Source organism: Diaporthe amygdali (assembly GCF_026229845.1).
Source record: "Diaporthe amygdali strain CAA958 chromosome Unknown NODE_27_length_698932_cov_65_101997, whole genome shotgun sequence".
Taxonomy (NCBI): Eukaryota; Fungi; Ascomycota; class Sordariomycetes; order Diaporthales; family Diaporthaceae; genus Diaporthe; species Diaporthe amygdali.
In genome coordinates, this window is record NW_026517047.1 from 642256 (window position 1) to 666197 (window position 23942).

The window sequence follows — 23942 nt, forward strand, 5'->3', positions numbered from 1 at the left end:
GTCGATTCTTGAGCCGCTTAGGAATGGTCCGTAAGTCTCTCGTAAAACTTTCTACAATCTTTGGTGCACATACGTCTTTGAAGATGGTGTTGAAACGAGCCATCTGATGCAATCTGGATGTCGTTCCAGTAAGGCTTACTGGAACAGTGGAGCACTCATGCAGAATGAAAACAAGCTTTCGAGCTTTAACTGCAAGCTATAATCTAGGCCCTTGTTCGGTTGCAGAAATGCTACCTCGGTGGTGCTCAGGTGACAGCGACCTGCCATATTGGGCTTTCCGTTCGTGCCTATCGGTCGACACAACAGGGGGGCTCGGTAGTTGCCTCGGTTTCGCCACCCGCAGCCCGGCTGGGCGTGGGCGGCCCCGCCGCCCAGGCTGTCAGGTCGAGCTCCCTGGAAAGCTTGTTCGAATGAAGCTTTCCAAGCTGTCCCATCGCGCCTTGGCTGCACAGTGATACCGGTCGCCCTTGTCTCTTGGCTCTGTCGGCGCGAGGGCTACGATGATCTGGAGAGTCGTTCAGGCCAGCCACTTGTTTACCCACGACAGGTGAGCGTCCGTCAATGTCCATCAAACGTCCAATAGCCCAGTTGTAGCTGGCTGCCTTGTAGAACGGCAAGTTGTACAAGTTCGTTTTGTGAGTGCGGACCTTGAAGTCCTTATTTCACAAGAAGAAGTTGCCGTCCTCGGAGACCTGGCCGTAGTACGTGAGCGCTTGGTAGTGGATCATTTTGTTCGCCTTCTACGATAGCATCATTTACTGGGCTGGCCTGGATTGGTTGATGCGCCGGCTATCGATACTCAGCTCGCAGTCTAATGGCAGCGTGCGATCCCGTCGGATTGAATGTGCTTGAGTCCATCTATATTCACAGCCTTATTCTGATATATTCAATATATGAGCGAGCACAGTTCGCATTTTTAAGTTAATTAAGATATTAATAACTTCACCGTCGAAAGACGGGGATCGGCCGGAGGCGGGCATTTGGACTACATATGTAGTCTATCTGTCCCATTGCTGTCCCCATCCGCCACACCCTCACGTCCAACAGCTTTCTTTTTGTCTTGGCCATTACCTTGATGTATCAATCGATCTCGTCTTCGATCTTGCCAATCTGAATACACTTGAGCCGAATGACCACCGCGTTACAGACCTCAGCATGTTGATGTTCTTGCTTTCATATGATGATCAAACCGCTTTGAGTCTACCTGCCATTTTATACAATTGCAATGTCTCTCGCGGCATATTTACTCCCTACTAGCGTTTCACCGTTCATGATACCATCCAGAAAGCAATCCCCGATCAGGCTATGATAGGGGGAGTCGTGATCCGTTAGCCGGATCACAAAGGGCACGTCCCCGCCTAACAGAACACACACGAAATCGCCCTTTTCCGTGCCTATAGGCATTTGCCCTAGCCGACCACCCTTCGTGACAGAGAAATTACGCATGACGCATTTCTCGGCCATTGCACTTTCAATGCCGCCCCATAGCGTCGCTAGCCTTGGCCTCGCTTGTGACAGTTCATCCAACACATGCATCTGTTTTGATCATGATGTGTAGTCTTGGAATAGAACCCACTGCACATATTCGAAGGTGGTACTCAACTTCTTAGCCATTTCTTTGCTGCTGGTACTACCGCCCTCGGTACAGAGTAGGGTGCGTGAGAAGGCGTCTCTCCGGCCTTTTTCAGCACCAACAGATGCGTGGCTGTTAGCTAGATCATAGCAGGCCCGCATCCATCGACGAGAGCGTCGAACACTACTTTGCAGGCAAGGATCGACAGCGCCAGGTAGTGGGGAGTATGTCTTAAATAGGTCTGGCATGTTCTCCCTAAGCATCTCGTGTAACGAGGGCACGAAGTCTTTTATTTCGTCCACAATGATCCCCCGACAACGTAGAACACGTTCATCGTCGGAAAGGCTCAGCATCGGCTTACGTAAACCTCCAGCGTGAAAAGTTTGCGTCTCAACCGAAGTGACCGTCATGGGATCAGAGGGCCGGCGGAGGTCTGGTACCCAAGAGGGCAGTTCTCGGTTCCTGGGAACGCTGGGGTGGGCTCGATCACCTTCTTGAGGTTCCAGGCTTAGCACCTTCAGATTATGCTCCTGTATCAGCATGACCAGGGTGAATTTCTTGAATGTGTCTTGAACACTCAGCGTGTAGTCAGGATCTAAGCTGGGCCCTTCGCTGGCACAGCTCAGTACTGCGTAGATGTGATCATGGTGATTCGAGCATGAGATGCCTCTCGTCCCCATTACCGCGTCAACGAATGTACCGTGTCCGGCCTTGAGAAAATCTTGAACTCGATCCATGACGCCAAGATTAAACAATCCCAATTCGAAAGCCCTGCGGTCTTTTGGATCGATCTTCCTGACAATGTGAGGGAGCCCGCCCAGTTAGAGGATTTCGAGGGCGAGGCTTGACAAAGCCACCCAAGGCAATTGGACACCATTGCCAAAATGCAACCTCACCTCTTACGCCACCGCAACCTCCTGCACTACTCATTTGCGGGTGAGCCATGGACGTCCGATAAACTCGACCAGTGGTTCCAAATCATATTCATCCGTGTTTGGCCAGCTCTCTCTGCGGTCTCGAAGCGCCATCTCCGCTACCAGATTCTGCCGTGCCTCTGGTGAAACTATCACCTTGTCATCAAAGCTTGGAAAGAACTCATGCAGCTCTTTGATAGATGTGTAGACATTGGAAAGCAGACCAGCCTCATCCATGGGATCGAGCCATACCAGCACTAATTTGGCTTTTGCATAGGCTTCCGGCATGATACGTACTTGACGCATTTTCTCCTTTTTATCTTGCTGGTTGATACATACAGAATCGGCCGAAAGTGAGTGATTTTCAAACCTGTGTCGAAATTCTCGCGGGGCGCCCCAAAGGCTGGTGTTGATGGACATTGCAAAACCCTGGCAGGTGATGTCTCGGTGGGCTTTGGCATCACCCCAGCAATATGAGATTGCTTCACAGGTGGGGTTCGAGTGCAGTGATATCGACTCAAGTGAGATCCGGATGGGATCATCGGCTGAGCCTGCTTCGAGCTGAAGTAGGCGAATAGTGCGTTCTGCGATAGGTGAATGTACAGAGCTGGGACTAGTAGCCATAATCTCCAGACGATTGACGATCATAGTGGTTGAATGAGAATTGAGAACAAGAAATACTATCCAGAGATCCCAGGGAGCTTTATACGACTTTTTACTCCCAATCACATCCGTATCTCACAACATGAATGATCGTACTTCTTAAACACTGCAGTCATCAAATTTATTCACAGGTGGTGACACAAACACGCTGGCCCTCTGGCGAATGCGGGGTCTGCATCCCTTGGCGATCTCTTGCATCTTTGATAACTCTACCATCCCCTAATACGATCCAGCCTGTTGAGAGATGTCTGGAACCACATGTGCCATCTTATTAAGTCCAAATCATATTAGCTCTAGCAGCACGAAAGGTAATCAAGATCATAGAGATATACTAAATAGGTCCGCGCCCCGGGGTGGGGGGGGGGGACAACTTATGCTGCCGCCGTAACATGCCTACAGTCTGTCGATGGGGATAGGGTCCGGGTTGAGGGAGAATATCGAAATGGCGGGGAGGCAACAGTCGTGTTTGGACAGTAGTTCGAGGGCGAGTGGGAGGTCATGCTTGTTCAGTGGTGGAGGCGTGAGGTAGAGGGACAGGAGGGTTTGGTAGATGAATAGATGGACCTGCTCTGGGTCATCGTCTTCCCCATCTGTGCCGACCACTTTCGCTTAATTGTCTGGCAGGCATGAATGGCGACGAGGTCCATTTCTCCCGTCATTGCTCCGCAAGATTCAATCAACCATTGACGAAACTTGTCAATCGCCGCTTTCTAAGTTCACAATTTGGTGGTGCCACCTCCCGCAACACCTTTCGCCACAGCTTGTTCGTGGTAATTGGCCACCAAATCTCGGATCAGGGTAGGAACTTCGGCGCTGCGAATCACTGTTAGACATATCTAATGAAACGTGAAGAAGGAAGACAGAACAGACCAGTCGACGTAGTCAGTTAGCTGCTCAATACACGCTCGTACGATGGCTTCTCCATCAACTGCGTAGACAACGCTGCTGATGCACACCTTGGCCCCCCCCCCAATGACCTCTCCGAGCGACTGTGTATCATCAGGCGCTACAACCTTGAGGTCTGATTAACGTGAGTCAGTATTTTCGTCAGCTTCTACAAACGCGATGACTGCATATTCTGACCTGGTTGAACTCGATCGGGGTACTCTTTTCTTAACTTCGCTGCCAGCTTCTCGAGACGCCCCAGGCCGGCGACTGCCCATGTGGGGTTTGTAGGAAACTTGGCCGCGATGTGCGTGCACACCATCGTGCCGGTGAGACCAGAGGCTCCAAGCACGACGAGGCCGTATTCTCGGTGAGACTAGTCTGAGACCGACATATCGTGACTTTGTGCTCGAAGTCAATTTTGTCGGATTGCAATTTAGCAAGGAATCCCTGTTGCCGTTTTGTTTCTCAGCGGAATTGAAGAATTGCGGCATAGCCAAGAACGAAAGGAATTGCAAGGCTCTCTCAAGCCCCCATGAACAAGGTCGAGCTGTAGGCCGAGGTACTTATACTTTTGAGTAGCGTCGAATGAAATAATATTTGCCAAGGGCGACATGCATCAATATCTGAGCCAACATACGCTGCTTGGCATGGAATCCTCACTAAATGAGGCACGACACTGTGGGCCCCTCCTCTACCACTCTTGCTGGACTGCAGCATTCAATATCGCGCGGATCTCTGGATCCAGGCGTACAACTTGTTAACCTGAGTAAATTCGATTACAGTGCTCTATGGGAAACCATTTTTTATCTTCGCCCTTGTGGACACAAATGATGGGTGTCATGACCAGGCGGATCAGAATTGTGACTCGAGCTACCGCGCACCTTTCGATGTGTGAGCAGTTCGAACTCGTGGGTAACTGTCATCGACCTGTCGTACCCCTCCGCTGGAGCCATAAGGGGACCATTGGTTTCACTTGATCCCAAATTGTTTCTCTATGTCAACCTCTCCACTAGACTGTTCCTTGAGGTTCCGATCGCGCCAGAGTCCTGCTTGCCCTTTCCACTGGCCCAGAGCATCAAGGAGGGATAGACCGCCATCGATTTTGCGAGAATTCAAGGGGTGAGCTCCGTCATGGTGAGCATCGCGCACGGAATGTCGTCCCCTGTGATTTCTGAGGTCGGCGATGCCCAATGGAAATTTACGCGATGCGAGGAAGCCTACAGCTGAAATATCCAGTACTGCCCGATGTGGTCCTAATCTGTATAATGCAGACGCTGTGAATTACTTGTCAGCCACTTGAAAATCAAAGAAGGACGGGGAATAATACTATTGCCCCTCTGACTACAAACGACGAAACAACGAGCGACTTTTTCTTCCGCTTGCTCCGAGTCTTCACGACTAGCGACACTGATATGAAGAGATACTCGAGGTCCGTGAAGATGTGAGCCGATGAAATACAGAATCCCATGTGAGCGAGAGAAGGCAGAAGCCTCTTCTGACGGTGGGATCCTGGAGCTTTCGGCCTTCCAAGGCCTCCCATGGCGGTCCAAGGTGGCCCATAGCGGCCGCATGCGAGGCGTTGGCTATGGTAAATACCTGTACGAGCACGTTCCGCCATGTATCAGCTCCAACATTATACCATAGTAGACAACCATAGTAGAGATGGAAGCCTAAGGTACAAGGTTGACGTCAACGAGGCGAGTTACAAAGAAAAGACAATCGCCTCTTTTCAGATTGACCGAAGTGTTATCATGCTCCAAAGAAGGCTTCACAACTAAGTCAAACTATCGTATCGCAACCTGTTTGTAACCTGATCATTACAGAAACCTGCCGCCATAGGCTTTCGGCTAGGCCGAGCCATCATTTACCGAGTTAGAGGGACAATACCGAAGGAGGCATTTTTCCCGTAGTATCTAAGAACTCATGTATCTTAATCATGCAGCTATAGTTATCGTCAACAGCTTACTTTGTCCATACATACAAATATCGTCTTATTGATACAAAGACACGCTCGAGTTGGAGACTCCTCTCGCGAGGTAAGGCGTCGAAACTGGCGACCTTCGTCGCTTTGAGGGAGAAGCAAATCTTCCGTGGCCGGAGTATCTCAATTAAAACCTGCTTCATGAAGAAAGCAGACCCACAGTGGATTGTCACTGTTCTTGACTCCCACAACCACGACGTGATTTTCCTGGGCACAGCTCTTGACTCATTCATCTCACCGCCAACCCCTAAAGTATCGCACGATTGTTAGCTGACATCTTCCGATTTTCAGAGTTTTAGCGGACAGAAATGTGATAGCAGGTTTCGGAGAGTGCTGAATTCTGCCAAATTTATGTTCAATTTCCCGCCATGAGAAGTGGGCATTCAGAAGGAAGATACAGTAGTAAAGGTCTACCGATGCTTGCCTCAACAAGATACTCAAATTGAACTTGTCCTCTGTTCCCTCCTCTAGTGTATATAAACCTTCAGTGCATCAACTAGTTAGTCGACATGGGAAGGACAGTGGAACTACTATTCGAGAGACGAGATCGATATTTTGAGAAGCCATAACCACGTTTAGAATTCAAGTCCAGGGCCATCATCAAGTACACTTCAATGGCACACTAAAGATGACCAACAAGCAACACGTATGTCGCTCAGCGTCTTGCCCATTGAGCATCTTGCTTCGATACGAGGCAACCCCTCTCTTCGGAGGGACCCGCACGGTGTACCTTGATTTTCAAAGACGCTCGAGGGCGCGGTTTCCAAGTCTCTCCTCGGGCCTCTGGTTGTATCTTCATTCTCCCATCAACAAAGCCTTGAATCTTCCTTTTCAAAAAGAAGAGGAAGGAAAATGGGACAGGTGATGTAAGCGGGGAACGTGGGGCGCCAAGCCGGAAGGACAGGAGCAGGAAAGAGAGGACCGATCAGTCTACTTTTCATATTTACAAATAGACAGTACTGATAGATCACTTATAGCTGCCCTTCCGGATTGAATTCGCCAGATGCAGGGAATCCTCCGTATGTGCCGTAGCGAATAATGCTACGTGGTCATCGCGAAGCCCCTGAAATGTACAGGATCTTCCTGGTACAAACTGTAAGGAGTAGCCGTCTTTCAATGTATTTGGATAGCTGCTGCAACCTTTGGCGGTTGCATGAAGCCACAAATTGCTTCTGAAGATAGAGCTGGTACTCAAGAGCTATTTCTGGGTTTCGGGGCTTGTACTGTACCTGAGAACCGTTTCCGGTTACGGGGCTTCTATAAGCTGATGGCCGTTACACCGAAAGTAACCCCCTCTCTCTCCTCTTTTCTTGCCAACACAACCTGCTCCATTTGCATCAATCGACTCCACTCGCTGGCGTTCCTCCTTCCATTTCAAGGTAGGCTCCTTAGTAAGTCACATTGTTTCTGGGCACTGTTGCTTTTGGAATTTAGCCACGAACCTTCTCAACAGGTTTGGTAACCCGGACTGAAAGCTCTTGCTGTTCCGAGACCAACCCCGGCTAAAAATGATATCAATCCTATTCAAATCCACCTCTTCATGATTAAGGCGCCACAAAGGCATTGGATATCCGAGCAAATGAGTAGGCTTAGAAGCTTCAGCTATAAAGTGAGTCGATTTTCCGACGTTGAACTCCGAGTGACATTTCTCTCTTCTCACGCCTCCAAGGTTGTTTGTTGACTATCCATCATTGTCTTTCGATATTCTCGGATCTGAAGCTCCATCATGAAGTCTTTCCTCACTGTCTTCTTTCTCCTCCCTGCTGCTTTGGCTACCGATACCTGCGTCGCCGAATCGGGCTGCGCGGGCTGCGGCCAAGTCGCCAGCGCCAGCTTCGTCCAGAGTGGCAACAAGCAGGTCGCGAATGCTCCGGGCTGGGCCACTATGACTGTGTCGGACTCAACTATTGCGCTTGAGAACCTTTCCGGCAGCACTCTGACAATTTGCAACTATGGCGTCGTTTGCTACTACATTAGTCCGAAAAGCGACTGTACCGTTGGAGAGCCGAGCAACTTTAACACCGGGCTCGGCCTGCAGGTCTGGCAGCACCCTTAGACGCAGATGAGGGACCTGCATGATGTGAGCAAAAGCATACCATCGCAGCCAGCATCTCCAGGATACTGAGCTGACGTCGCCAGATTACACAAGCAGTGATCGTATTTTGGGGATTGAAGTATATTGTTTCTGCTCGAATAAAATGTGATAGCTGGGCTCATTTGAGGTTGTGTGCAGAGCGGATTTAGGCAGGTTAATTAAAAGTCATCCAATGAGAACCATCTGTAGCGTGAATTGATTGTTTGTTCTTTTACGAAAGAATAATCATCGGTTGATTGGCATGACCTCTCGCGATAAGCATCAAGTTAAGCATAGGCTGGAAATATTTGGCAATTAAATTATTCTGTTTAAACAACCCCCAACGAGCGAATACTATACAAGCTTTTGCAAAACATATATAAGACTATCAGTGTCTATCTGAATAGGAGCCAAGCCATTAAAACTATTGTTTTGAAGCTACTAGGCCTGGAGGTGACAGATTATACCAAAGAGCCTAAGTGTACCACGCCGTCACAGTTAACCTGGCAGCGTAGTTAGGAAAATGAAGTGGAATATTTTACTGTATACCTCCAGACCTAGTCCTGATTCTGAGACTCTTGTTGTGAGATAAGTAGCTGTAAAATTCTCGAAAACTTGCTCTTTCCCTGTTAGCCCCCCCCCCTCCCTAAAAAAAACAATTGATTGCCCGGAAGCAGATTGATTGTAATAGAGGCTGACGCATTCTCAGATGCTGGAACGGTTCTTTCGTCACTTATCAAACAATGAGGAATGAAGAGGAAATGCTTTAAAAGGTTATATATCCAGCAAGAGCTTTTCGATAAGGCACTAATCAAAATTACAATTCTTTAGCTATTGTTGCTAATCATCGTTGGATTACTCCTTTAATCACGTTAGAATTTCCGACATAACCCCAGGTCGTGCTTGCTACCGTATATCTGCTAGACAAATACCACCAGAAGCCTCCTTACAATAGATAACATCAGAACTCACATGCCTTGCCCTGACTCCAACTTCTCATCTGACAGCTCATCATCCATAGGTAATGTCTTCCCGGATCCTTCCAGTCTTTGTCTAGTGCCGGACCTCGAATTCAGACTCACAAGCCTGTGGGGCGGTGATTTTGGAGAGCTTAATATATACTAGCTGAACCCTTGAAACACTCTAACGTAGTTGTGTGGGTATGGTCGGAAACGAGCGGAATAAGACAGGAAAGAAGAGTGGCACTGGTGAGCGAGGTGGTGCCTCGCCCTCATATATATAATGGGCGCTTGGTGACCCAGCCCTGAAGTATACTTCCAGTATCCTTTAATGGCTGATGAGGTGGTTTAATTTTGCCCATACCTTAGACGTTCAACCAGTGAACCAAGCCACCCAGGGCGCCGTCAGCGCAGAAGTGCCCAGATGTGTCGCACTTCACGCCATCCAACTTTCAACAACGTCTCGAACATGGCATAAGCTAGGTAACCTTTGTGAAATCTCTTGTGAAGCCTGCATACCGGTATATGGGGTCGATGCATAAAGAATACGGCTATATTCGTGGGGGCCTCGTAAGGGCACCCCATCCTACGCTATCGGAACCCCGCGATGACAGACTTCGTCCAAATTAACGCTAACCCAGCCCCATGCGTACAATTCAGTCATTGGCCTAAGTCACACTGTTGAGAATGTCCAAGAGCTTTCCCAATTGTATACTTTGCCCGGTCCGTAAATTTCGGCATCAACACGACCCCACTCAGGACTACACCGTTACATTAGTAGTTGGAGTTTATATTGAGGGCAGTTATTGTTCGCGTGGCCAACGGTTATACCGAAGGTGGGTCAACTTACTGGTTTATCCCGTCAACGTAGTCCTGTGCCTCAACAGCGAGACAGCTGCCACTGGTGACGTTTGACCTGCCCGGTAGCCCCTGGGTGCTGGCTTTCAGTGGTGCAGTTCCATCGCTCCACCAGCAGCTGTATAATTGGACACCGGGCTGATTGGTGCGTAGCTCGGCTTTGACACCACTGTAGTTTGAGGCCAGAGTCAAAACTGCAGCGTCTTTGGGCGCAGAGTCAAACAGCCAGTAGCCGTTATATCCGTTGCAGCCGCTGCCACAGTTGCCAACAAAGCTCGGGTCCGAAGCAGAGTGTCCAAGCGCGATATTGGAAGCAGATGCGAAATCATTGACGGACCCGGGAGCAGCGGTCAAGATTTTTCCAGTGGGCAGAGCACCACCGTCAATCTCAAGGTAGCGCTCGGAGTACGGCATGGACAAGGTGTAGTTCCATATCGTTGGCGTCCGCGGATCCTTGTAGGCGTCTAGATTGAAGTAGGTATGGTGTGTGAGCATCAGGGGGGTCTTCCTGGTCAGCGATTTGGCAAACATTTTTATGTCCAGTTTGTTCGGTGTGACCGTATACTTTACGCTTGCTTGAACATCACCGATCATGTTGAGCGAGGTGTTCGACTTGTCCAGAATAGAGAATGTGATGCTATCGCCGGAGACCGCGGTCACGTCCCAAAAGCGCCAAGACCAATTGTTGTTCCCGCTGTGTAAAGTATTGTTTCCGTCATTCTTCTCGGTGTGATACGTTACGTTGTCAATGGAGTACTGAGCGTGTCCGATGCGATTGACATATCGGCCAGGTATGGAGTTGTAGACGGGGTGACTTTTGTCCTCAGCTAGGTCGATCGAAATCAGAGAAGTCCATGCAGATGTTTCTCAAGGAGGAGTTTCCTTACGATAGAAATCTATATCGTCATAACCAAGAACGATGTCGATATCATTACCCGATTTGTCTTTGACCCACAAGTTGGTAATTGAAGCACCGTAAGTGATAAACTGAAAGGGTTTTAAACAGGTTTCCAAGTTGATGATTCCTTGTAAATTTCACGAAACAACTCACCTTTGCCTCAATATTGGCTGCCTTGATAGTGTACTGCGTATCCTTCGCATTACGATGCCATGCTGCGGTGGCAATGTGAACAGCCCAAGTCAGAATAACAGCAGTAGAGTATCGCATCTTGGGTCTTTTAAGTCCGATTTAAATTCAGAACTCTCAGTGATTTGAAGAAGAAATAGATCCGTCCCAACCAAATTTATACGAGATACAAGTTGAGATTTATCGGACTTCGGTTGTTATTCATGCTCCAATCAAGGTGACCAAGTTAGGCGAGAGGAGTAATGCGGAGTGACGAGGGCCGCTTCCATATATCGCAAAGCGACAAAACGAGCTTATTGGTTGCATTCACAAAGATCCACACTCTCCAAAAAAAAAACACCAAAACAGTGGTGCACAAATGCCACCTGCGGATTAGAAGATCCTGAAGTAATATAGCGGGTACTCATCTAATATATCAGAGCTCTTCATTTAGAGACAATCTAGTGCTAATAACCCGGATATCCTCTAATCTTTCTATGTGACATCAAATGTCATATTGGATTATATTATGTACTTTTGTATTCTCGCCCCAGGACGCATTTCATACTCATGATAACCTACCGTGTGCGAAAGCAGATTATGCACCCACGGTGATGAAGAGCCGCTGTTTCACAATAATTAGGACGCATCGCAATGGTCATATAGATCCTTAATGATAGCCGTCGATGTCAACGGCAACGTATTTCAGACTTTATATTCAAAAGAAGATATATCTGAGCTTATACTACATTTAAACCAGGTAGTAACATAAAAATATAAATATAAATTTCTTATTTGAAGAACCACGCAACCGCAGGTCTTCTGAGCTGTCTCTACACATTTTACAATATACTAATATACTCAAAGAGACGGTATGGCTCAGTGGTTACAAAATGCTCTTGTGCGCATCACCGCGCCGAGTTCACTATCAAGCTCCAAATCAACATTAGACTGCGCGCATACTCGAGGACTTCGCGCAGGCTATTGCCAAAACATACTTTGCAGTGGTTCAATGGTTAGAATAGGAGATTATGCATCGAGAGCTATCTAACGGACATTATCTGTGCCGCTGTTTGGACAACAAGCTTCTGGCGACTAACTTCACGTGTTTGCAGCTTCTGGGATCCTTCCAGAACTGTGATCATCCAGTTGTTTCCCACTTCCAGGGCACCAATAGGATGGTGTTTGAGCAGGTCTTTCTTAGCCCGAAGCTCCACCTGTGCGAACACCTCCGACGCCAGTGACCGAGCCTCTGCATCGGGCGGAAACGTCAAGTCGCCTGCAAGATCTACCTCCTCGCCTGAAGCAGACGGCCCAACGGCCCAGCTCCCCTTCACGGCCCTGCTTGAATCCCGAACTTCAGTCGGGACAGGATTTAGTCTAACATAGTGACCTCTAGCTCGACCGATAGCGTCGTAGCATAACTTTGCTGACTGAACGGTCGCCGTGCAGTCGACAACTTACGTTAGTGCGCGTTTTGTGTATGTTTCAATTATTTTCACGCATTCGGGAGAACGATAATCAAAGTTTTGCGTGGCGGCGTAATGTTTCGCGAGCTCCAAATTGTGGGGCGAACAGATCGCAATGGCAGGGTGCCCGGTTCTATAGCTCACTTCTTGTCAGAGGCATTTCGACTGTTGTGGTGATGGGCTTGGGCGTGTACCTACAATTTCAAGAGCTGCAGAGCTGTGGTGCCACATGCCGTGCTGCCGCCATAGACTAGTACCACGCCACGCTTTTCTGCTGCCGCTGTGCCCTCTGCCATCGCTCTGCCCACTGCGGGAAGCTCGAGGTTCAAATTCCGAAACAATGCTAGACCGACAGCGCCAACACAGCATCCCCCACGAGCCGCTCCTTCTTTCCAGCCCCAGTGATCAGGTAATCTAGTCATCTTGACCGGATCGGCCTCGGTCAAATCGGTCCACTCGTTGGCTTCTTCGGACTGCAGCCCAATACTGCTCCGCATACACGGTCTCCCACCTTTCATGGAGCACACCCTAGACGATTGATCAAATGCACCTCGTTGCTGATCTCAGCAATCTCGCCAGCGAAATCATTGCCAGCAACGAGGCCCTCTTTTGCAATTACAGGAGGTATCTTGACATCGACTGGGCTCAACGCTACGGCGCGAACCTTGACCAGTACGCCATCTGATGAACATCTTGGCACTGAAAGAGTTGTGGAGAATATCAAGGAATTCTATTGTCGGTGATAATATCGCATCTTGTCGCAGTTGAACTCATCGTTGTTGCATGTAGTGAGGACTATTCAAGTTGGGCAACGAAGGAATCCTGACTTGCGCTTGCATCATGACGCATCTTGTGTAGGGCTGCAGAATAAGTTGTTGATTCTTCAAGAGCATGCTCGCATCTTTCGGTGGGTTTCTTGAGCTCTGTCGTGGCGAGCAGTAAGGTTGATCGGTCAACCGAGAGCTCCGGGGGTCCATCCCTGTCTGCATCTTCTGAAAAGACCGACTCCGGAGCCGCAACACAGCACAGTCTCGTCATCGTTTCTATGCAGAAGTGAAATCCGGTAAACCTGCCATTCGCTGTCATCAACCATGATTAAAGTACACCAACTTGAGACGGGGATGCGGAGCATGATGGCGGGGGGGAGGGGTGGAAACGATGAGGCATGACAGTCAACATCGGAAAATCCATTGGAGGCGTAATGAAATGGGTTAAGCGCCTTACAAAAAGTTCACAATAAAGCTACATGTGCAGCCCACGTGAACAGAGTCAAGCAGTAGGATGCAATGGCTGCCGGTGTGGATTACTTGCCTACATTTGTAGGGGTGTTACATTCCGCCATTCGGGGAGGCGTATGATATCAAAGATAGGACGGTACAAGCCGCTGCACATCTTCGCCTGGGTCCCCATCGCCATCAATTTTGGACTCTTCAGCCTCATGGACAAGGATTCGAGCGCCGCCACGTGAGTTTGCTTCCAACTCATCTCAACCATGGGCGCGGGACTACTCGCTTCGACACTCCTACCTGCTGCTCAAGCACCGTTGGAGGAGAAGTATACGAGCACGGCAACCGGGTAAGTCTACCTTGGAGAGGCGAACTGTTGTTCTCAATAGCATCTACGTTAGGCTTTGGCGCGTCTTTCGGGGCTTCGGCGTAGTCTAGGGTCTAACCTCCTGGGAAAGCTTAGTAACAAACTTTAGAGTCGCATGGCCAACCGATTCGATGTTGTCACAGTACAAGCTGTGCCTTGTGCTTCTGCTACATTAGAGCTAGTACAACACAATCGCTGGCGAGATAGCTTTGTCCATTGTGATAGCATCACTGCGGGAGAACATGGCGGCAAGCAAGACTGATGTGTCGGTCTTTGTCTCTACTGTGGCTCACCGCTGGGCTCATCGCGTACCTGATGCAGCGTCATTGGTAATCCAAAGTTAGGTGAGTCGTCGACATTCGACTCCACGATCTGAGTCGCAACTTGACGATCTCCGCTACAGTCGCCTTGTGGGTTCGTAGTGAAATGACAGGTATTCTATATCTCTGTACCATTAGGACTGGCGAGGTACTTTCTAGAGTTGTGTTAGCCTAATTCATCTCAGAGTCAGAAGCTTCCATCACATGTGTTGTGTCCTGTATCATGACCCATCGCCACGGGTGGAATATGCACCGCTCTTCTCCTATTTCATTCGATCCATTCGATCATTATCAAAATACGTGACATTTTCCAAGCCGTAGCTTTGCTGTCATTCAGCTCTTGAATGATCACAAGTGCTATGTAAATCTCATCTATGCCTAGCAGTAGCTAACTGATAATGAAATCATAGTCCGATTGTTGTAGTCTAAGGCAAACGGTCCTTGTTTAACACGGAATTCGTTCTGTTGTTGAAAGTCGTTTTAGAAAATAACTTGTTTAACTTTTTATAATTTCAGTTCAATCGATAGGTATCGGATAAATGCTTTCTACTCAAGTACGTAGATAAAACGAAGTCTCCAAAGTCTTGTAGCGGATCTCTTGCGTTCTTTTGTTTGACAAAAAGTCAAATCGGACTTAAGATAAGGCGCACTTGTACCCGGAGCACATGTGCAACAGCGAAAATATCGGGGGATATTCAGGTGTTCGAATACCTAGTCAGCCAGCTGTTCAACCAGGCGCAGGGGCTTTACAATTCATGGATTATAAAAACACCATTATGGAGATCCAGAACAATTTATCTACGGATAGCATTCCGACTTGGATGCAAAGACCTGGAAAGGAGTTCCTATGACGATGAATCGAATAATTTTGGGCAAGCATTTGAACCCCACCGGGTGCCGTTACACAGGTGGAGCACTGATTCCCCCTCTCGAGGCGCACTCATGAGAGTTGTGAACTTGGGACGTCCTTGAGATTGAAGTAGCGATAACCCACCGTAGCTCATGAAGATAGCGATAAAGATTGATGGAGATGGACTTGCCCCTCCGTTGGGGCTGACCCCTGACAGACTCCGCTGGGGGTTCAGTCAGTTGGTATTGACTCTGCAGTGTCCGGCACTCCGGCACTCTCTCCACGTTTGATAACCATATCAGCAGATCAACATATTATACTTTCGGATTCTATTCGAGATCTTGCCAAATATTTCATCACTACGTCTTGCCAAAGTCCTTAGATTAGGCAAATAACATAAAACAGGTCTACTAGTCTGGCTTCCTACCTTGTTTATAGGCCGAGTGTTCAGAACCTGGTTAGTCTTTCTTGCCTCATTTGACTCATCAAGCTTCCAGTATTATCAAACCCCTCGATATGGACGCCTCCAAATGCAGGCAAAATCTAGACAAAATGGAAAAGCACGATGTCGAGAACAGCCCGCAGTTGGATATTTTAGCTATCCCAGCCCTATCTGAACCTGATCGCCAAGACGAGAAGCAGGTAGTCCACAAGTTGGACTGGAGGATGGCACCTCTCTTTGCTGCACTATACTTCATTGCATACCTCGACCGAAGCAACATCGGCAATGCCGCAGTCGCCGGCATGACCACCAGCCTGGGACTCACTGGACCCCAGTATAGCACCGCCGTCAGCGTCTTCTTCGCTACCTACGTCCCTCTCGAGATCCCAATCGTACTGGCCATGCAAAAGGTTGGACCCCATCGTGCCATCGCCCTGATGTGCTTTGGTTGGTCTGTGGTCACGATTGGGACGGCGTTCGTCAAGAACTTCGGGGACCTCGTTGCCGTGCGAGTCTTGCTGGGTGTAACTGAAGCTGGGTTTTTCCCCTGCTTGAGTTTGTACATCTCCATGGTCTACAAAAAGGAAGAGCAAGTGAGTCCTTCCTAGACATCATTCATAGTTTGCAGGGTCTTCATAAGCCTAATACAAGTTGCTAAATTCTTTAGGGTCGTCGAATTGCCTACTTGTTCTCGTCTGTGGCTTTGGCTGGGATGTTCGGCGGACTCATTGCTACTGGAATTACTTATATGGGAAGCAGACATGGGGTAGAGTCGTGGAGGTAAGTAGTCTCTGGTACACTTCTGTTCGGGTCGGGTGGAAGCTGATAGCCTGGTGGCAACACAGTTGGCTTTATATCATCGAGGGCTGTATCTCTATCCTTGTGGCATCCTGGGTCTTCTTTGGTCTACCTGCAAATCCCACGGAAGCCAAGTTCTTGACTGCTAAGGACAAGAATGTTATCGCCATTCGTGAAGCCCAGCGCTCGCAGTATATGGGAAGCCTTGTGTTTGAATGGTCAGAGGTCGGAAAGGCATTGCTGGATCCCAAAGTCTGGCTTACGTAAGTTCTGCTCGAGTTGCTCTTTGGTTTATTGCTTATCAAAATCATTGTAGGGCCTTCATTCAATTCTTCCAAGACATCATTCTCTATGGATTTAGTACATTTCTGCCGTCTATCTTGAGGCTAGATCTTGGTTATAGCACTCTTCAAGCCCAATATCTAAGTGTGCCGGTTTACTTGTTGGGCGGCATATCTTTCTTCGTAAGTCGACTTCTACACTACACAAATAATCGAAGAGAGACAAGTATGATGGACTGACAGCATTGTATCAAGACCGCGGCTGTGTTAGGCGACAAGTGGAAACTTCGAGGCACGGTTCGTAGTTCTATTGACCCGCGTTCTACCTCGCGGCTTCTAAATAAACGTCTCAGATACTCTTCACCCTCGATATTTTCGCTGTCATCGGTTATGCTATCTTGCTTGCGGTCCCAGGTACACCTAGAGTTCGTTACCTCGCTTGCTACCTAATTGCAATTCCTCTCTATTGCGGACCTGGTCTCAACGGCGTTTGTAAGTCGACACTTCTCCTAGTAACTGAGAGGTATTTGCTAATAGTCCTTCAGGGATAAACAATAACATGGCTCCGCACTATCGACGCGCAACAGCCATTGGCCTCCAACAAACCATCGGGAATGCTGCTGGCATTGTAGCACCTCAGGTTTACCGTGCTGCTCCATACCGCCTTGGGCATTGGTGTTCTTTGGCTTCCGTCCTGATATCTATGGGTCTTATCGCGACCCAGATTGGATATCTACACATCCTTAACCGAAAGAAGTCCCAGATTGGCCATGGCGAGCGTTCAGACGATCGAAAAGAGACAACCGGTGAGGGCGATTTGGCTTTCAAATACGTGTACTAAGGTGCTTGCATGTGCGGAACGTAAGCTGCCTTAGAGAAATTTGGAACCTTTGTTTTGGCCTACGTGTGTTCTTTCTTTTGTTTAGCTTCTGTATCCTCTTCTTGATCCAGCACTATCTAGGCGGATCTCCGCAAAGCTGATGGTAGAACCCAAGAAGCGTCGGCATGCCGGCGATGTGATCATATCCACAAATCAGCGAATATTGCATGTGGAATGACGCACCTATAGACGCTGGTTTTTATTTGAGCTGTGGTAGGACTCAGCACCCGACACTAGAACATAAGTGGCTGTAAGTCTCTTGAGGAAACGTTGGTCTTGCATGCTGAGTTTTGCCTGCCCACCTTTCAGAGAAAGACGGCTGTTCTCTATCTCGTACCAGCCGACTTCACCTTATGCTGAAACACTGCCCCAGAAATTCAATTTGAGAGATTATCTTGGATGGTCTAATTGAATACCATCACAGTAGATGTACGATTGTCTCAACGCCTGCTAAGTTGTTGACGCGAACAACTACAGGATAACTAATCTTAATAACCTCATTTAAGTCTGTACCCTTCTGAACACATCTGAATCTTGACAATCCAAAAGAAGCATGTGACCTGGCGCATGTGCCATGATAATCCCGCTCAACCCCGCTGTCTTTATCGCCTCTTGGGGGGTGACACCACAGCCCCAGAACACAGGCACCTCGTCCTCTGAACCAGCTTCATCGCCCAAGGGCTTTCCATATCTAGTGAGCGGAGCATCACCGAAATCCGGCGCATCGATGTCCTTGATTCCCAGTTTCGCAACGGCTTGCCAGCCCCAAGCGATTGGCTCCCCGTGCGTACTCACATACGCGCTCGTGATTTCCCGTACCTTCTCGATATCTTGCAACTTGTACGACCGCATTGAGACCACGTAAATGCCATTCGTGAACACACCCGCCGGACACAAGGGTATCGTCGTGCGGTACATGGGCACGTTCCGGTTGAGTGCGGTATGAGGTGGCGTCAGACCAGCTCCAGTAAGGGCACCCTCGAAACTGAACGAGCAGCCGATGAGGAATGCTACATGGTCCGCTGTCCACTCTGAAGCAATGTCTGGGCATGCGGACTTGACGAGCGTTGAGTCGGCGTATACATTGTAATACGGGATATCGAGACGTATGTCGATATCATTGAGCACGGCAGAATCGGAGAGTCCTGGAAGATACGACTTGAATGAGGAGAAGCTTCCGGACTCTGACGATTCTGCAACCAAGGGACACGGAACCGGGTTGCGTTGACAGAGGAGCCGGAAGTCGGCTGCGTAACGTGAAGGGAGTACCAGAAGATTGGCCTGTAGATAGCCTGGTGCAAGACCAGAGGTTGGAGTCAACCAGAGACTGGCGCGTGCAGCTAAGCGAACATCACGTCCATTCTTCAAAGTCGCTCCCAACGGAGCCGTGGGCTGATCTGCGATAGAAGTCAAGGCCATTTGGGTTGAAAGATCAAGGCAAGTAAGCGTTTTGAGGCTAGTCATCTAGCATATCCAACCTCAACGCCGCAAGTCCTCAGCAGAAGAGAGTCTGAAAAGTGATATAATATATCTTGAGTTGCCGTATTCGAAACCAGAGAACTATTCAGAGAGCCACGGAGGGGCAAGCCTGTGACTGGATCCTCAGACGTTGCCATGCGTCTTATCTCGACTGAGCGAGATGCGGAGACAACCAAGCTCTGGAGCAAGCAGTGGATCCAGGCATGAGATAACCTCGACCCCAATTGCCGCTGAGTCGATAAGACGCTCGAATGTGGAGTTGCAGCGCCGTCGCTATCATCAAATGTGACCTGCAGACCCCGACTCTCATGCCCTAGTTCAAATAGTGCACAGGGAGCGGTCAACTGGTCGCGCTACATTTAACACGGAAATTTTATGCCTTGTTGATTATTACTGAAAGAAGGCGAATGAATCAATCCGGGAAAAACATACCTCGGCCTCAGAGCGACACAAACGAGCAACAAGACATCGGAACCATACTGTCGTGAGTATCACTTTGAAATCTGGCAAGACACCGGCAGGGCTCGTCCGAATTAATATTTCCCAAGAATTGTCTGCAGCTGTCTCAGATGCTGCAGGCGGAAGGCAAGTAGGTGCTTGACAAGCTTTTGGAGGGTCTCCCGAGATTCTATAATAGCGTCGTCGAGTAACAAGATGGAAAATACACGAAAGACATTCAACCCACAAGTTTGTTCTGGCAGTATCGTTAATTTTTCGCAACTTGAAAGGTCCGCAAAAGATACAGCAGATCATAGCCGGTGAATGCGCTCACAAGGAAGGCTGGGATAACCACAGATTTGTTAAAGTTCTTCACTATGTAACAAGATGTCTTCTTCGACGCTGCCGCATCATCTATATGGCTCAGCAAAACCGAGCATCCATACATCTCACAGTTGGCAAAGACGTTTTCTGATATAACTGCTCCCGACGGTGCGAAGACAATCCCTACGCTCCTCCAGGTCATGGCAGATCCTTGGTTGTCAAGCCTATGGACCTTGCTGGAGGCGGCAGTGAAGACGGACGCTATAATCAAGTCATCTGACTGCCAGACCACAGCTATCAATCGTGGAAATTTCGATCTAGTGCTCGGTGACAGATCCAAGGCTGTCCAAATAGCAAGCAAGACCGACAAGTCTGTGTCCTTTGAGTTGAAGGATACGGAGCAAACTTTGGTTGGGCGGCGCAACGCGAAATCAGTAGTGACCTCTCAAGACTTCAGTCTCCAGGACTTAATTCGCATTGTGAAAGCGTGATGAGATCAAGGCCTATTGGTGACGAACGGGAAGAATTTCAAGAAGCAGCAATCAAGAGCGGCCTGCTTTCATTCGAACCATTCAACTGTCAATTTTTATATGGCAGCGCTCAGCATAGGCATGAAGTGAGGCCTGGGCTCCGCATGAAATACGTCCATGATCAAATATTCGGCTTCGTTGGGCTCGAGCTGATGACACTTTGCTGGAAGTTGAAGACCACTCTAACTCTCAGCTTATACAGCGACACCCCGTCCTCACCCAGTTTTCATCCGGCGGATACCATTGCAAGGAGGATCGGCCTGGTATTTAACCACAATATGCAGTAGTCCTGACAATCAAGTTTTCTCTCCGTTCTCCTCGTCGCACAGGTCTCAATTTACGCTTAAACTCGAGAAATTTGTACGTAGACGCCCCAAGGATGAGCCGAACGCAGTCATTTTCCATGGCCTGACATGTGCCCTGAGTCTGATGGCGTCTCAATGCCTGGGCAGTGGTTAACGTCCATCTTTTCGGCTGCTGGGCATATTCATTTGATTAATGTGCTGTCTTCCGTAGAGATGGCTCAAAGGTCGAGATCATGACCAAAGCGGTGTTCCCAACAGTCTCCCCGGGAGGATATACGGTTTCCGAAAACTTACAGAGAGATCTCATCAGACATTTTATAGATCCTATTGGTGATCTGAAGGCAAGAATGCTTGCGATGGCGGTTGACCCGGGAGTTTTATCAGGATACAGCATTGGAGTCGGTCTTATAATTGTGGCTAAACATTGTGGAACGTCTGATAGAGTCTGGCAGCGGATGGGACTTTGTATCATGGCCTTGAAGATATGCACAATAACACCACTATCACTGAGCAAATATGGATTGCTCGTAACATTTGCAAAGTTCAGCAGGGCATTCATTGGCAGGGCGGCCGTCTGGCTGTAGCGAGGGGTCTCGATCTTTGGGTGTCTGGCCATCGTCCCAGGATGCCAAAATCATCACTGTTCCAGAGGGTCAGGCCAGACGATGGTCGATATAGAAAGCTGCGCACCGAGGCAACAGATATGGCCAGGCCTCGATCCCCGTTGGCAAGCTATTTACCTCAAAGAGTTTGAAGAATTCACCACATCAGGCGATTCTCATCAAGCCCATACTCAGGGCCCAACTAGAGACAGTGAGAACCAAGCAACAACGGAATGACGGAATGACTCCAGGCAGGGACGGTCATCAACTCACCATCAAGAAGGCCTCATCCTTTTTACCACTATCGGTCAGTGAAGCCCAGTCCATAGCCTCACATTCGCGCTCAGTCACGTGTTTAACGACACCATCCATGGCAATAAACACCTCGTTTGGGTACGGATAGCCATTCTCATTGACATACTTAAGGCATGCCTCGATGTTCCGGCGGCGCACGGGGTTTGTTTCAGTCTCAAGCTCTTCCGTCGGTAAAGATTTCGCAAGTTCCCAAAGCTTCGGGTCCGCTTTAGAGGCTACACACCGTGTGGCCTGTTCGTCGCTGGGGCCTGACATGTGGCTTGCGCTTTCCTTAGACTCGGCTGGGGCGGCCACGGGCCCACTGTCGCGCCTCTTCCTGCTGGCCATTGTGAGTGCAGCTTTCAGACCAGGAATCGACCAAAATATCTGTCTCAGACGTGCCAACTGCTCGGAGCCATCGTGGCAGGTGCGCTGCATGTGTTGGTAGACGGGAGGCACAGCTGTTGAAGGAAAGCGGTAATAGTGAATTGTTTGAGAAAATAGTTGGCCCGGAGGGCGTTGCATCGGCCAAGGCTTTAAATAGCTTACCGGTCGCTGGGATTACGTAACTCGTGCATGTTGGTGCCTGGAGTAAATGTGAGCCAATCTGTGCCGTCTTCAAGGTGGAGCGATTCCACGCCCGTTCTGATAACCCTTCTGAACGAAACATAGCTTCGCTAAACAGCATGATGGAAGCTTCTATGTGAGTCTCATGTGAAAATGCACGTTGGTTGCGTTGATATATCCAGATGGAGACTGTACGTTGATACTTTATGTGACTTGTAATTCCTCATTGGCGATCATTCATGTTGGCATGCAAGACCATTTAACAGTGTGGGTGTTCTTTTAATTGTTTCCCAAATTCAGTCTGAACGACCATGTCCCATGTTTACTGATAGAATGCAGACTCTTCTCCGACAACAATCAATTGCCCACGTCTGGAGTGAGGTTGTGGCCGGCCCGGATAACGACCCTGACACGAAGTCTCTAAGCTTGTACGACTTATTGTATTGCTGAGGAAGTCCCGGATAAGTTTCCCTGTTGATAGTCTCGATATGAGGACCACCTCCAGGAATCGATTGTCAAGACACAAGCTAGTCCTCCGTAAGATGCACGCGACATTCTTTTCCCTTCAGCCCTCTTCTTTTATTATCGCACAAACTGGTTCGCAAAATCAGCGCCCAATCCCACGGCCTCGTAATGTTTCTTCGCGTTATCAAGCTTGCTGAATACATCTTCGACGCCGGTAGGGTTGCCATCCGGATCTACATAGATATAAGCCCCCGTCACATGGAACAGGGTTACCATCTCCTCCACGTCGTCAGGGACTTCCAAGGTGTGAATGTCACCCGGCGGCTCGAAAGCGAAACCACCCTCTGTCGCCCACCACGGGTGCTCGAGGTAATGCCAGCGGCCACGGAGGACAAACGCATGTACTGGGCCGGCATGACGATGACGAGACAATATGCCCGACTTGCGGACACGCAGAACATTAACGAAATAACCCTGAGACACGTTGAAAACCAAAGGTCGAAACCAAACGTCCGGTGCTTGAGGCACCCATAGGCGTTCGTCGCAGTTCAAGTCGAGTACGGCCGGTATGACGATATCCTCAGGTACCGAAGGCAACGGCAGACCCCGATATGCGACAGCGGCATCTTTCTTCGTAACCGACCGGACCATGTTGCCTTCTTTGCCGGCATTGAAGGGCATTAGGCGGGGAGTGTCAATTTTCTGGCTGCCAGACATGACTGCGATGAGTTTCGGGATTGGGGCGGCGCGTCTTTTGTGGAACTGTAGTAATGAGAGGGTGACGGAGTGGCAGTGCTGCGAATTGCCAACAGAGAAAGTTGTAGTGTATAAATGCAAGGAATGACGCTCCTCGGCCGCCTCTATAAATCAAAAGCTCGTCAGGAACCATACTCTTGGCTCCATCACGATTGCGCTGGAGACTAGACGTGGGCGCGCGCGACGCAGCGCCGTTGGCGCCAGCCGCGTCGCTCTTCCGCACGTGAATTGGTTTGAGGCTTAGGACTAGGAGAAACTAGTCCTTGTTCTTCGGGAGTGGCGAATAGCTAGCCTTCAAGGGTCTGGGGCCTTGATTCAGTGCCCGGGGTTTCTTCAGGCAAATGCGTGCAGTGGTAGCTAGGCGGAGAAGAGAACGGCTTCATACAGTACAGAGTCGGACGCCGCGTACTGTCAAAGGATCAGGTGATCCTTCCTCAGATAAAGCGGGGCGTGGCACGTTCATGACTTACATTTTATCTTTGACGTCTCCTGGCCCAGTTCGCTGCCACCCTTTGCGGCCATAATTGCATGCATACCCAACCTGAGCCACCTCGCCGCCCGGTGTCGGGCATC

The 23942-nt window shown here is 49.2% G+C and overlaps 10 protein-coding genes across 10 annotated transcripts; 2 read left to right on the forward strand and 8 right to left on the reverse strand.

The window, feature by feature from the left end:
* Positions 1-287: 287 nt before the first annotated feature.
* Positions 288-2310, reverse strand: J7T55_000723 (uncharacterized protein; the record flags this gene model as incomplete). Its single annotated transcript, XM_053131662.1, has 3 exons — positions 288-656; positions 1255-1493; positions 1935-2310. 3 exons carry the CDS (start codon positions 2308-2310, stop codon positions 288-290), a joined length of 984 nt encoding a protein of 327 aa, XP_052990453.1.
* Positions 2311-2499: 189 nt separating this feature from the next.
* J7T55_000724 (uncharacterized protein) lies at positions 2500-3135 on the reverse strand (the record flags this gene model as incomplete). The annotated part of the gene is made up of 1 exon (XM_053131663.1): positions 2500-3135. The coding sequence occupies one exon, from the start codon at positions 3133-3135 to the stop codon at positions 2500-2502; it is 636 nt and encodes a 211-aa protein (XP_052990454.1).
* A 408-nt stretch (positions 3136-3543) lies between these two features.
* J7T55_000725 (saccharopine dehydrogenase) lies at positions 3544-5506 on the reverse strand (the record flags this gene model as incomplete). Its single annotated transcript, XM_053131664.1, has 7 exons — positions 3544-3752; positions 3887-3963; positions 4021-4171; positions 4234-4411; positions 4920-4981; positions 5278-5312; positions 5388-5506. The coding sequence occupies 7 exons, from the start codon at positions 5504-5506 to the stop codon at positions 3544-3546; spliced, it is 831 nt and encodes a 276-aa protein (XP_052990455.1).
* Positions 5507-7745: 2239 nt separating this feature from the next.
* Positions 7746-8075, forward strand: J7T55_000726 (uncharacterized protein; the record flags this gene model as incomplete). Its single annotated transcript, XM_053131665.1, has 1 exon — positions 7746-8075. The coding sequence occupies one exon, from the start codon at positions 7746-7748 to the stop codon at positions 8073-8075; it is 330 nt and encodes a 109-aa protein (XP_052990456.1).
* Positions 8076-9898: 1823 nt separating this feature from the next.
* On the reverse strand, positions 9899-11078 carry J7T55_000727 (uncharacterized protein; the record flags this gene model as incomplete). The annotated part of the gene is made up of 3 exons (XM_053131666.1): positions 9899-10737; positions 10798-10897; positions 10962-11078. The coding sequence occupies 3 exons, from the start codon at positions 11076-11078 to the stop codon at positions 9899-9901; spliced, it is 1056 nt and encodes a 351-aa protein (XP_052990457.1).
* An 806-nt stretch (positions 11079-11884) lies between these two features.
* J7T55_000728 (alcohol dehydrogenase) lies at positions 11885-13577 on the reverse strand (the record flags this gene model as incomplete). Its single annotated transcript, XM_053131668.1, has 7 exons — positions 11885-11957; positions 12033-12317; positions 12441-12578; positions 12644-12931; positions 12973-13126; positions 13273-13488; positions 13556-13577. 7 exons carry the CDS (start codon positions 13575-13577, stop codon positions 11885-11887), a joined length of 1176 nt encoding a protein of 391 aa, XP_052990458.1.
* A 2147-nt stretch (positions 13578-15724) lies between these two features.
* On the forward strand, positions 15725-17570 carry J7T55_000729 (uncharacterized protein; the record flags this gene model as incomplete). Its single annotated transcript, XM_053131669.1, has 7 exons — positions 15725-16243; positions 16318-16430; positions 16496-16711; positions 16765-16912; positions 16985-17026; positions 17083-17143; positions 17317-17570. The coding sequence occupies 7 exons, from the start codon at positions 15725-15727 to the stop codon at positions 17568-17570; spliced, it is 1353 nt and encodes a 450-aa protein (XP_052990459.1).
* A 540-nt stretch (positions 17571-18110) lies between these two features.
* J7T55_000730 (DUF1445 domain-containing protein) lies at positions 18111-19028 on the reverse strand (the record flags this gene model as incomplete). Its single annotated transcript, XM_053131670.1, has 1 exon — positions 18111-19028. One exon carries the CDS (start codon positions 19026-19028, stop codon positions 18111-18113), a length of 918 nt encoding a protein of 305 aa, XP_052990460.1.
* A 2416-nt stretch (positions 19029-21444) lies between these two features.
* Positions 21445-22269, reverse strand: J7T55_000731 (uncharacterized protein; the record flags this gene model as incomplete). Its single annotated transcript, XM_053131671.1, has 3 exons — positions 21445-21489; positions 21561-22042; positions 22131-22269. 3 exons carry the CDS (start codon positions 22267-22269, stop codon positions 21445-21447), a joined length of 666 nt encoding a protein of 221 aa, XP_052990461.1.
* Positions 22270-22730: 461 nt separating this feature from the next.
* On the reverse strand, positions 22731-23903 carry J7T55_000732 (uncharacterized protein; the record flags this gene model as incomplete). The annotated part of the gene is made up of 3 exons (XM_053131672.1): positions 22731-23375; positions 23500-23615; positions 23840-23903. 3 exons carry the CDS (start codon positions 23901-23903, stop codon positions 22731-22733), a joined length of 825 nt encoding a protein of 274 aa, XP_052990462.1.
* Positions 23904-23942: the final 39 nt, after the last annotated feature.